The 13490-nt window shown below is 49.1% G+C and overlaps 1 protein-coding gene across 1 annotated transcript; it reads right to left on the bottom strand.

Moving 5' to 3' along the window:
* Positions 1-7663: 7663 nt before the first annotated feature.
* ZIC1 (Zic family member 1) lies at positions 7664-11381 on the bottom strand. The gene is made up of 3 exons (XM_030456164.1): positions 10214-11381; positions 8906-9069; positions 7664-8390 (listed from the first exon to the last, which is right to left on the bottom strand). The coding sequence occupies exons 1-3, from the start codon at positions 11187-11189 to the stop codon at positions 8193-8195; spliced, it is 1338 nt and encodes a 445-aa protein (XP_030312024.1). The 5' UTR covers positions 11190-11381; the 3' UTR covers positions 7664-8192.
* Between the last annotated feature and the right edge of the window lie 2109 nt (positions 11382-13490).

Below are 13490 nucleotides of genomic sequence, written 5' to 3'. Positions count from 1 at the left end.
TCAGGTGTGTGCCTGGGTGCCACTGTCCTTCTGAACACTCTCTGCACCCCCCTGCAAATACCTTCCCCTTCGAGGAAGGAAGGAAGGAAGGAAGGAAGGAAGGAAGGAAGGAAGGAAGGAAGGAAGGAAGGAAGGAAGGAAGGAAGGAAGGAAGGAAGGAAGGAAGGAAGGAAGGAAGGAAGGAAGGAAGGAAGGAAGGAAGGAAGGAAGGAAGGAAGGAAGGAAGGAAGGAAGGAAGGAAGGAAGGAAGGAAGGAAGGAAGGAAGGAAGGAAGGAAGGAAGGAAGGAAGGAAGGAAGGAAGGAAGGAAGGAAGGAAGGAAGGAAGGAAGGAAGGAAGGAAGGAAGGAAGGAAGGAAGGAAGGAAGGAAGGAAGGAAGGAAGGAAGGAGAAGGAAAGAAGGAAGGAGAAGGAAAGAAAGAAAGAAAGAAAGAAAGAAAGAAAGAAAGAAAGAAAGAAAGAAAGAAAGAAAGAAAGAAAGAAAGAAAGAAAGAAAGAAAGAAAGAAAGAAAGAAAGAAAGAAGTTGGAAGGGAATTATGTTTTCATACACATCTGTGCAAAGGTTGAAGTAAATGGTGCCCACAGAGCGAGCCCGAAACAAGCTTCCACTTGGGAAACTGAGGTCAGGATTTGCCCTTTCTGAAATGAACAGGCGACATGATGGACATCGGCTTTATTGTCGTCTCTTGTAGTTGGCTGGGGCGTGCAGGGTTCTTCAGCCAGGCTAGGAGGGGTGCACGGGCACTCCAGGTGTTTGTCGGGGTGAATTTCACAACCCAGCCCCTACACAAACACGGATGGCAGCGCTCTCATCTGTAACGCCGGGCAAGGAGGAGAGAGAAGGAGACGGAGAGGAGTGGGCTGTGGCGAAGGGGGACAAGGGGAGAGAGGCTGCGGAGAGGGAATTGTCGCTGGGCGATTTCTAGCCAGCCTTTCTCCAACCGGCAAGGCCTTTTTGGGAACTGCGGAGGTGCCAGACCGAGCTGCGTGGCCGCGGCTGTGTCCGAGCTGAGGCAACGTGCCCAGGTGTCCCAGGGAACCCTGGGCGCTCTCTGAGGGCTCCTGCCTCCCTCCTGCCCACTCCCTGTCGGGCTCTGGAGGGAAAGAAAACCCCACCTCATTAGCAAGATTGAGAAATACCTTTCTGATAACGTGGGATGTAATTGTGCCACCTTACAAAAGGCTTTAAAATCACTTTATGCCCCTGAACAATGAGTGTGGGGAATTATCACTATTTGTTAAAAAAAAACCTGCAACGGAATAAATGGAATAAATGCCAAGATCATGCGTTTGTTCCTCGGATCTATCATGCAATGTCGATGTATCAGCCATAAAATATGACGGGCCATACAGTATGATGAGATTTTACGAAGAGGAGCTAGACAGAAAGGAATCCATTACAGGAACGATTCTCCCTTCCCCGGACACCGTACTTTTCTGGTGACTGCGCCCGTTCCGTTTTGCCACATAATTTCGAGAAAAGCCTCTGGGCTGGCCCGAACACCGGGGCCGAGAACTGCTGTGGGGCCCGAGCCGATGATGTGCTATAGCTCTGTACAATGCAGGAGGTCTCGTTTGCCCCACACACCAGGGACGGGAGAAAGCTCCTGCCCGGGAGCACCGATGGGCGCAAAGGGACGGGGCCCTGGTGGGAGTCCCAGAGAGGCCGGGCCGAGACGGGCTGGGCTGGGCTGGGCAGCACGTGCGGCAGACCCTCTGCCCTCCGCGGGCGCGGTTACCTTCCGCGGAGGGTGGGGGGGGAGTCATAAATATTCAGCAGCACGTGGCGCCGGGGCGCGCGGCGGGCGCGGCATGCGCCGCCGGGGCGCGCGGCGGGCGGGGCGCCGCGCACCGCCCCTCGCGCACGGCAGCGACTTCTAGGAAACGTCCCCAGGCGTGGCAGCCCCGCACCTACCCCTGCCCTCGCCTCCCCCCCTCCCCGACCCCGAAAGAGGCGATATCAAACACGAAACATATGTCCCGGCGGGCGCTGGGCCGGGGGCTGATATGGGGGCTGATGTGGGGGTCGTTGGGCTTGGGTTGGGGTTTTTTCCTTTTATTTTTTTTTCTTCAGCACTTGGCAGTGTTCTTCACGAAATATTTTGGAAGTGAGAAAGATGCGAAAGGATCTTAAAAGACCCGACCTGTGCCAGCACACAACTTTAAGGTTTTTGCCGAGCAAAGCCTTGCCCACGTCTCGCGAGTGGGGCGTGTGTGGCCGTGGGCTGGGGGTGCACATCTGGCCATGTGCTCCGCCGCGCCCCAGCCCCCCCCACCTCCTCCCCGGGCAGCCAGTGCTGCGTTCCTGTCCCGAGGTGTAAACACATGCACGACCACAGATGCACACACGGAGCATTTTTTTTATAGCACTTTCATAGCGACGTAGTATGATCTAAAAGTATATCTAAAAGGTAATTAATTTGATCTATTATACTTGAAAAATCCTGTCTGCAGTACGGGCGTCATCTGGAAACTTCATGCTATTTTATACTATCGTTCTAAAGGCGAAATAAATGTTACGAATCGATGACAGCTTCCAGCTGCATGATAAAAATAGCCCCTTCGCTTCACAGGATCGTGTTTCTTGTTATCGAAGATGAACCAAATCTGACCCATAGAGCTCAGCAGCGAAAAAAAAATTCTATACACAATAAAGTCTTTGGCCATATTTAAAATACTATGCATCCTAGAAGACAGCCTCTTTGCGCTGATGGAGGCCACCTTAATACTTTCAGCAAGTTAAAGGAATCCGTCCTCTGCAAAAGAGGAATCTCAGTTATTAATCTCCGGGTGAATTTTAAAAACTGGAAAATAACACCCATTTTGTTACAAACGCGATCCATTGTACACGGGCGTTTTTTATTAATGTTACATAAGCCTTAAAAAATATACCTCCACGTAAATACGCAAATACGTGTCTTTCTAGAAACACCACTCCATTACATACAAATACATAGAGAGATTTCTATATTTATAGATACATGATAAAAACAGTAGCGCGAACGATGATTAACGTGAGACTGCGTTTATCTGCAGTCCTGTGGGTTACACCCTCAAAGCAGTGCATGTCCCAACCATGGGATCCCCCGCGCCTGCGGTGGCATCCAGCGACCAGGCGCGGAGGACGGGTAAGGAGGAACCGCTCCGCGGTCCGGACTGCACGGCCGCGCCGGGCCCCGGCCAGGCCTCTCCTCTATCCCCAGCCTCTGCCCGGCAGCAAACCCCTGTTCAAGAGAAAATGGCCACATTTTGAGGAATAATGCTGATTTCCCGCGGAAACGCCACTCTTCGCCCCGGGGTCGGTCCCTGGTTGCGAGCACGCAGGTGTGCGGGAAGCAGCGGGCGCTTCCCACCGCGGGTACAGGAGGAAACACCCGGGTGGGTGTGCGGACGCGGTGCCTATGTGTGCATATGCAGATATACATTTTATAACGGTGGTACACAACGTGTCTCGCAAATGGCACAGCCTCCTCTGTGAGTTTATCGCTCACAAGTTCTTTTCCTTCTCAGCTCCAGCGGTAAAACCCACACCGTCTCTTCCAGAATCGAGTCATTTGAAATACTCTGCCTGTGTCATCAGCCTTTTCCAAGAGGGGGGTCTCCTTCCCCGTCCTGCTCGCTGGAAGCGAGCTTTCCAGCGGGCCTTCGGCTCTGCGCCGGAGCTTCTTCCGACCCGGCAGCACTCCGCGGCTCCCTGCGCGCCCGCCGGCACCGGCCCGTCGCCGGGCTGCCTCTCGCTCCCTTTCAAAGTTGCTCCGAAAGGAACAAGCGCTCTGGACGTGGGAAAACTTCCACAATCGGAGCCGTTTCCCAGCGTAGCCAGAAAAAGAGTGAATAAAAGACCCGATGTTACGTGCATCAGTCCAGGGATTGCTTCTTCCTCAGAACTAAAAGGGCTAAAACTAAGGCTAAGTCGAGGCCAGCGCGTCGCGTGTGTCCCCATTTCAAATAGTGTCTGCTTTAAGGAAGCTAACTTTGTCTTATGAATGCCGGACTCGCCTTTCAAAAAATTCAAGCGATCACAAGACATTATAGCGACCTGAAAGGCGAGTCTTTCGGAGGGGGAAGTGGGAGGGGGGGCTAGTGGAAGTGCCTGATTATTGTTTTGCATTTAACTTTCTGCTTGCAAAAAGCACAAGCACGGGCACGGGTTGCTGCGTGCGCCTCGCGGGCACATCACCCGAGAGGGGACAGGGCACCCCCCCCCTCGCACATACACCTCAAAACAGCCCCCTGCCACCCTTCGCGAAGCACCGTCGTAGCTCCAAAAGCTCGCCCTCGGCGGATGGAGCCTCCGCGGGCGCGGGAGGCCGCGGAGTGCAGACATCAGACCCCAGCGTTTTGGCTGCCACGACAGGCGCAGCGCGGAGCGGCGCGGGGGCTGCGGCACGGCCTGCCCTGAGCTCAGAGCAACCCTGCGCAGGCAGCCTCCGCATACTGCCAAACCTCATAACCCACACTGGGAAGGTACCCCGAGAACATCTCAAGAGCCAGACGTTAGAAAGAAAATCATGGGCCCCGTTGAAGCTGGAGAGCTGGGGATCGTGTTTCTCCCGGTGAATAAATCCGCACAGGGCGCCTTGCTAGAGGAAAGTTGGCCTTAGCGACTGAAACAGCGCAGAAACAGCCGAGAGACGCCTCACAACCTCTCTGTCTGCAAAATTACCCCTCTCTCTGCCGGGGATTTAAAGACTGCTCCAGAGCTCCAGAGCCAAGCAAACAGCACAAGCATGGTGTGGACTTGAATTCGTCATTGGCAACTGCAGCCCTAGTAATCGTGGCTAATTCAGAACATATATGGGATGGCCATCAACCAGTAACGCACCGTTCCCCCCTTAACCCAAATAATAATTAAAAATTTAAACCCAAAACACAACAGCAGTAGTAGCGACAACAACACTAAAATCACTTTTTGCTGTTGGACCCTCAGACAAACCTCAGACCAAAAGTTTAAAAGAATACTCATTAACCAAGTGCTCCAATACACAGAAGTAACAGATCAGAGTTAAGCGACCACTAGGGACTTTACACAAGTTTCTCTAAACTTGGAAGACGCATCTTTAAAATATATCACACTCACCACGTTTCCTCGAGTTTACTTTGCACTGGGATGACTCAGATCGTCTTTAATTTTTTTTAATTTTTTTTTTTTAAGCTTACACATATGTTACTTTTTTAAAAAAACGGAGCGTAGTCAAGCTGGCGGGACAGTTAAACCTGCAGACTGGCTGAGAGTAGCGTTTGCGGCGCATGAAACAAGTTTTTTTCCTTGGCTCTTTCGCCCGGCGGGTTACATTTGTCAAGTCCCAACACTTTCTGCCTGAGTCCCAGCAGGCTATAACTTTTCCTCTCTCTCCCGACCCGGCAAGGTGGCGCTCTTTTCATGGAAAACTGATATTAGCCTCATAATAATAACATTTTGTAGAAAGTAAAGTTAAAGCAGAGCCTTTCCACGGGTGCTGCAAGGAGCAGGAGGCGATGCCGAGATGGCAGGCGTGGGGCTTAAGCTGAGCAATGCAAACTTTTCTTTTTCTTTGGGGCGGAGGAAGGAGTGGGGGTGCTTTGCGGCGGTGAAAAATCGCCGAGGGAGCTCCCCAAATGTTATGGACAAAGAAGAATACTTGTGGGGATTTGCCATGAGACAGGCGGGCTGTGACTCTGGATGGGTCACAGCCAGAGCTCCGGAGCGCCCGCCTGGGTAGGAGCAGAAAGCGGCTTCGCCGGCACCCCCTCCCCCTCGAGCGGTTAATATGGCTATTGACTCGCTGTACACATAATATTTCTTTAAAGAAGCTGTTAAAGTGTCATCCTGGTCTACTGGAAGGTCAGTTTGTGCAATTCACTCTATGACATATCACAAGCTCTAGCAGCTTTAGCCAACCTCATGATTTGTGTTGTCTGTTGATATGTTGTCTGCTTAATGGGGCGATCATGCAAGCTACAACCAGGAACAAAGCCCAACAGTTCCAACAACCGTAGCTAAGTTAGTGGAAGCAGTACAGCTTGCAAATCTATCAAACTAAACTGCAAGGAAGACAATCTGATTTAGAGAAAAGGCGTTCTGCTACAGTCATTAAGCACAAGTAATTTAGATTTTTTATATTGTCTTCTCATTTACAAATTTACTGTATCAACGCCAGCCAATGGAACGAATTTCTTAAGTAAATGAGAAATAAATAAAAGAGATAGAAAGATAATCAAATTACATAAAATAATTCTTAGCCCCTAGATTTATTTTTTTCAGAAAGCTATTAACACTGGCAAAATTATAGTAATAATAATAACATAACATAAGAAGTAATTGATTTAAATTAACATCACGTTTCAAGGAATATCAGAAAATAAAAAAGGGAAGGGGGAAAAAAGAGAAAGGAAAAAAAACCTCAAACAAAAACCAAACCAAAGAGTATACCCAACAACAACCACAACAACAACGGCCTTCGTGAAACAGTGCTGTACTTCTTGGAGTAAAAGGCCCAAGGAAAGTCATGAATCCACTGCTGGAGAATTAGTTATGGTCATAAATGCCTTAAATTAAAATAGCAACCAAAATCTCCTCTGTTTTAAATCTCCTAATACATGTTATCCGAATTAATTTAATTCAAGAACCCAGTCTATGCAGATTCATGGGCAGTGTTGGAGTGGAGTGCAGCACTTCTCAAGTAACAATTCCCCACATTAATATTTATGTAGCCTATGCAATCTATTTCTGTTATTTTTATGGTTGTTATTCTATGTCTGCAAAGGTCATTTAAATTATACTGCGGCCGAAAATTTGTTTCATAAATTTTGATATAAATACTAATTACACACTATAGTAATGCCAGCAGGGATCCTTTCATTTATCACATTTATATCACCTTCGCTGCTTTAGTGATGACATAATGGAAAGCAGTGAAAAACTGGGACAGTTTTATTCTAATATCCTAAAGCTAGTTGGAGTTGCAGCAGGTTGACTTAGCGAATAAGAATTCCTACCACAATTCATGGGATTTAAGAATCTTTAATAAGGTACGAAATGTTACCAAACAGTTCTGTAAACTAAATTTTACATACCAATTCTTCTAGCCATAAATATTGAATATCTTGTAACATGTATAACCGGACCTTTACATGCGGATAAATATGGAAATTAGGATTTATATACATTATGTTCTTGTATTTGCCAAAAGCAATGGACAGATATAGTTTATATTTTTTTTTTTTTTTTTTTTTTTTTTTTTTTTTTTTAATATCAATTTACATAAACAAATGTAACAGTTTGACACGCAGATCCAGGCTTTCACTATACGAATTTCTTGACAGGACGTGTAACAACATTTTACTGCACTACTTAGACTGGACTTTGGGACGAAATGTTGCACTTTATACAAAAAGCACATTAATACCAATAATATTCTGTTAGATCGACGTTTAGACTGTAATAATACAAAGTAATTCACATTTTGGTACACATTTACTAGAACATTCTTGCCATTCAGTACAAATAGTTGAATTTCTACCTCTTCCCTCTGCCCCCCCACCACCTCCGCCCCCCCGCCGTCGCTCCCGCCCGCCCGCCCCTCCCCCCACATATATGCAAAGACCACAAATCCACATATCCCCTTAATCAACTTGAGATATAACTATTTACAAAATCAAACAGTAAATTTTTTCTTGTTTTGTTTTTGAAGCTAATAATTCTGTATTTACAAGAGGGGATGGGGGGAAGGCCGCTGCCCGAGCAGACATGCAGTTGGAGATCTCTAATCAGTGGTTTCCAGTAAAGCCCTACGCAGTTGGCATTTGCCCTGGTAACCTTGTCTTCTTATGCATTCTACTAACCCCTTTGCCTACCAAGCCTTGGAACAGAACGGTTAAAAAAAAAAACACAAAATAAACAAAAAAAAAAAAACACCAACCACAACAACCAAAAAACTAAAAAAAAAACACCCACCACAACTAATAAACAGGATTAAAAAAATAATAAGGGGGGGGAAAGAAAGAAAACAAAACAAAAATTTTAAAAATTAACTCTTCGTTTTATTCAGTTCTGGGTCTACTGGCAGCATTTTATTTTTGTTTGCTCATTTAAATCCTGATTTCAAAGTGTTCATTATTTTTGGAGTCTTTAAATACGGTATTTGCTTGCTCGCTTGGGGCTTTTTTGTTTTGTTTCGGTTTGTGGTTTTTTTGTTGTTTTGTTTTAGCGTTTTAGACGTACCATTCGTTAAAATTTGATGTAAGCGTGCTGTGGCTGGACGTGTGGTGGACTGCGGAGGAGGAAGGGGATAAGGAGCTGGCGGTCTGGTTTTCTGTGGATGGAGACACGATGGTTGGAGGGGTGGAGGACTCATAGCCTGAGCTGGCGGCGGGAGAAGGCTGGGACCCCTGCGAGGATGATTCATGGACCTGCAAGAGAGAACCCGGGCAGAAATAGAGCGCGGCAGAGGACAGAGGCCCTGGCAGCGCTCGCCTTCGTCTGGGGATGCTCCAGACAACGGGACCCAGCGCCGAGCCCCAGGCTCGGGCATCCCCGCGGGGCTCCCCGCTGGCCCCAACCCCGGGGTCGCCCTCCCGGCTCCAGCCCCGGTCCCGGCCCGGCGGGGAAGGCCGGGCAGTGCCCATCGGCTGCCTTCTTGCGCTGCCCCCACCCTGCCCCTCCCCGCACCGACAAAAGGCCTTCCCAGAGGGGCCGGGGCCGAGCGCGGCCGGGCGGGGGCGGCGTGGCCCGGCGGGTCTGAGGCCGGATTGGGGGCCGGGGCTGGGCCGCAGCAGCTCATAGCCCCGCAGTCGGCCTGCCCCGGGCCCCGCTTCGCGCTTCAGCAGGGCCGCCCCACGGCCCGGCCACTCCGGCCCGCAGCCCCTTCCCCCGGGCAGGCCTGAGGCGGCGTCTGAGTCCCGCACACCGGGCGCCCTCCATTTACCTTCATGTGCTTTCTGAGGGAGCTGGGGTGCGTGTAGGACTTGTCACACATTTTGCAGAGATAGGGCTTGTCGGAAGTGTGCACATGCATGTGCTTTTTGCGGTCGCTGCTGTTTGCAAAGCGCCTGTCACAGCCCTCGAATTCACACTTAAATGGTTTTTCACCTATTGCAGAGGGAAGGGGGGGGGAGGGAAACGGGTCTGATTAAGAAGCGCAGGCTGGGTCTCATTGTCCCCGTCGCACGGCCGGAGCGAAGCCCAGGGCTCCATTTGAAGCGTTTGCAACTTTCTAACTCAGGCGAGGCTCAAATCCCCAAATTTTGTTTCTATTTCTGTCTTCTCCGCGCCTCTGACCCCTGTTCAGTGCTCATTTCGGAGTAAGGGGGTGCTAAGTAACTTTTTAATTATTATTTCTCCTCTGTACGGGCGAGTTTCATTTGCAGCCCCTACCCTAGGCACTCTCCCTTCTCGCAATGCTCCAAGCGAGAGAGCAGACGTAGTGGTATTTACACACGATACTCACTGTCTAGTTTCCGTTCTCACAGCTCATTCTCTTGTTATTTTACTCTCCCACTCACCCTAGCCCCCTCGTCAGTATTTTCTTGTAATACTGGAAATTATTCGGCCGGGGAATACAATGCGAGAGCAGCCCCAGAAATCCTCTGCAAAAGCGATAGGGAAAGCGGCCGCTGGAGCTCGGCTCTCGGGGGTTGGAGCAGGGGGAGAGAGTTCTCCCAGTCAGGGACTGCTGCACATCCACCTCCCGCGACGAGAAAAACTTCTCAGGGATTCCAGCGCCTGCCCTCCGCACAACAATAACACACTAACGAGTCGGGCTTAGTTTATTTAAAATCGCTCCTAGGAATTAAATATTTAGCAAGCCCTGAATTGCAGAGAGGAAACGAATGAGCTGTCTGCAATATTTAGCACAATTTCTCACGGAGCCTCAGTCAAAACTGCCGAACAACAATTAATTAAAACCTATAAATTTAAACAGGACAGGTTGCTACACACACACCCCCCCTCCCTAACAATCCCAGTAGCAAATCCTGCCTTTCTCCCCTCCGGCTCGGCAGGGATAATTTTCTTTTTGTTACTGATGCTGGCGTGGCTGTGACCGAGATATATTTGCAGCGGAGCTCCGAGCCTGCCTCTCCGGAATAATCAGTGGCCCTGAACCATAGCCTTCCCCCTCCCAAGCTCGACCCTCAGCCAAGCAGCACCTCGGCCGCCCCCCGGCCCGGCCCCGCGCCCGGGCGCTTGGCGCTTCTACACGCAGAGAGAAAAGCTACAGAGAAGGTTACTGTACCTGTATGAGTTCTTTTGTGTATTTTGAGATTCTCTGATCTGGCAAACACTTTGCCACAGCCTGGGAAAGGGCAGGGGAAAGGTTTTTCACCTGTGTGGACTCTGATGTGATTTACAAGTTTGTATTTGGCCTTGAAAGGTTTCCCTTCTCTTGGACACTCTTCCCAGAAACATATGTGATTGGACTGCTCGGGTCCTCCAACGTGCTCCACCGTGACATGAGTCACCAGCTCGTGCATCGTGCTGAAAGTTTTGTTGCAGGACTTTTTGGGGTTTGACAATTGCTCGGGTTCAATCCACTTACAGATGAGTTCCTGTTTGATGGGCTGCCTCATGTAACGAAAGAAGGCCCCTGCCCCGTGGTGGGCTGCCATGTTCATGTTCATGTGGCCGTAGCCGTGCAGCTGGGTCGAGGCGTAGTGCTCTGAGCGAGGGCTGGTGACCTGGCCATACTGGTCGGGTCTGCCGTACATGTCTCCGGAGAAGCCCAGGCGCATCTGCCCGTTCACCACGTTAGGAGAAGCGTGGCTGGTTGCTTGTTCGTGCAGCCCCGGGAAAAGTATATGTCCTGCGGCATCGGTGTGTCCATGGGGTCCGGCGAAGCCGCCGGCAGCGGAGGCGAAGAGGCTGTGCTGGGCGCTGGCGGCCGCTGCCTCCCCGAAGCCGCGGTTGCGGAACAGAAAGTCCCGGGTGGAGTTGAAGGCGGCGCTGGAGTAGGAGCTGACATGGGTCGGGTGGTGGTGGTGCCCCAGGGCCGCCGCCGCGTAGCCGGGCGCCTGTGAGGTGAAGGCGGTCTGTCCGGCCGAGGCCAGCTCGTGGGTGCTGGGATTGATTTTGAAGGCGCCCATGCCGTCGGCGAAGGGGTTGATCCCCAGCCCCACTTCTCTGTCCGTGACATCGGCCGTGGAGTGATGGCGAGAAGATCCGAAGGTAGTGACTCCTATGGCGGGATACTGCGGTCCAGCATCCAGAAGCATCTTCCCAGCGTCGATGCAGCAACCAAAAAAAAAACACGCGCGCACACACACAACGCGGAGAGAAGCAGCAGCAGCAGCAGCAGCAGCGAAAACACCCTCTTTGGAAAGTCAGCGACGATCACCACCAAAGCAACCACATCAAAAACACCCCTTTCGGCATCAGCGCAGGGGGAAGAAAAAAAAGGGGGGGGGGGGGAATAGGGGAAAAAAAATAAAAAAGAGGTTGGTGGGGAAGGAGGGAAGAGATCTTCGCAGTTGCAAATAATAAGAATAAAAATGTTCTCCAAAAATAGTCACTGTCTTTCTGCTTTGACTTTTCAGGGAGGTTTAAGTGGGGAGGGGGGGCGGGGTGGGCTCAAAAATAAACCGGCTGCAAATAAGAATAACGGAGAGAGATCAACACGGGCAGCAAAAAAACAAAAACAAAAACAAAAAACAAAAAACAAAACAAAACAAAAAGAAACTTCCTTCAGTTATTTTTTTGGCTATAGGAATGTTGCAAAGTGGCCGAGAGCTTGTATCTCTCTCCTCTTCGAGCTTCCTCACACTCTCCCCGAATTTTTTGGGGGGGGCCTTTTTTTTTTTCGCTTTGCAAAAAAAAAAAAGGCGCAAATCATGCACAATATTGTCTTTTGCGGTTTATCTTCCTGGGGAGAAACTTTCACCTCCTCAGCCGGGCGGTGAACGCGAGACTGATAGCGGCAATCATTCCTGCAGATAAATGAATTGAAAAGACGACACCGTCCCCCCCCTTGATGAATGGGAGCCGGGGGCGGAGCGACGTGCGGGCGGACGTGGGCGCTCATTGGCGGGCGGCGGCTCCCCCTTCCCGGCGTAACTCCCCCCGGCCCCGCCAACGAGGGGAGAGCGCGGCCGCCTCCCGGTGCTGATTGGCTCCTCCGCCTCATCAATCGCAGGTATTGTGCGCGCCCTGACATCCCCCTGACAAACAGGGCTGCGGAGCACCAACTTTTTTTTTTTTTTTTACATATAAAGCCTTTTTTTTTTTTTTTCTTCCCCTCCATGAAAATATTTCCAGCGCATCTTTTTGTGTGAATGTGTGCTAAGGAAAAAAAAAAAAAATCTTTTGCTATTATTAGGGTGTTTTTGTCTCCCGGTCTACTTCTCTCTCTGTCCCTCTCTCTCCAGCACTCTGATAATGATGGCAGTGACGATTTGTTGGTGATCCCGAATTTTTAAGATCACTGGGCAAGTTTTTAGGCTTTGTAAAGAGAAGCCCTGTAGGGACCCTCCCCTTTTGAAGTTGTTTTCTGCTTGTTTAAAACTGAAGCTTTCCGAGGGTAGGTGCTGAGTGTATTTTATTTTATTTTTAAACACCAGCCGTGATTTCTCTGGGTAGCTGAATCTATCCCTCCATCAGGTTTCTGAAATAAATCTTGTTTTCTGCACCCATCAAAACGCAGGTGGGTGAGAACTTTCTACTTTCTACTTTTGTTGTTGTTTCTCCTCTTTTTTGTTATTTTCTTTCTCTACTCCCTCTCGCTCTCTCTTTCTCTGGCTCTCCCTTTCTCTGTCTCTCTCTTTTTACGGCGTCTCTTTCATTCAGGTAAAATTGTAAATTTCCCAAACCTACATTGTTTCTCCTCCTGCTGCATGAAACTCCCAGATACTTCTCTGCCTGGCTCGCGTTTTGTTTGGGGTTTTTTCTGTTTTGGTTTTTTTTTTTTTTTCTTTTTCTTTTCTTTTTTAATTTTATTTAAAATCCTCGGTAGGAGCAATGTAAATTTTCTGACATTCAAACCTTTTCTAGTTCACAAATCAGTCACCCTTGTCACAGTTATTGAAATTCCTCAACTTGCCACACCAGGACGGTGGAAAAAGCAGGCGGTGTCTTTGTTGCTGACCAGGCTTTTGATCGCCAGAGAAAATTTACTTACCTTCAGATGAGTGAGCAGAAAAAGAAATAACACTCCCTTTGATTTAGTTAGAAAAATGCAGACATTTGAATTCAGTGCAAACATACAACACTTAGTTGTTTTCTAGATGCAACCCTCGATTAACCTGTCTTTCCCCAGCTCAAAGTCTATTGAAAAACTGCGGATAGTTCTTTTTTGTTCTCTCTACAAAGAGCCATTGACTATATATTAAAATGATTGTTGAAAGGTATAAGTATGGTATTTAAAAGCAGAAAATCTTTGTGTTTTAATCAGTTAAGCTGAGCAACATTTGTACAATATTTTAAACGATGCTTCGGCAGTAAAAAAAAAAATATGGTGAAACTTAAAGCGCATCTTTTGTTGTGTATGCATATATACACTTACGTATGTGCCCATGTGTGTG

This window comes from Calypte anna, chromosome 9 (genome assembly GCF_003957555.1).
Source record: "Calypte anna isolate BGI_N300 chromosome 9, bCalAnn1_v1.p, whole genome shotgun sequence".
NCBI classification, from domain to species: domain Eukaryota; kingdom Metazoa; phylum Chordata; class Aves; order Apodiformes; family Trochilidae; genus Calypte; species Calypte anna.
The sequence above is the reverse complement of the archived record's forward strand: the minus strand, read 5'-3'. Positions and strand labels throughout refer to the sequence as shown.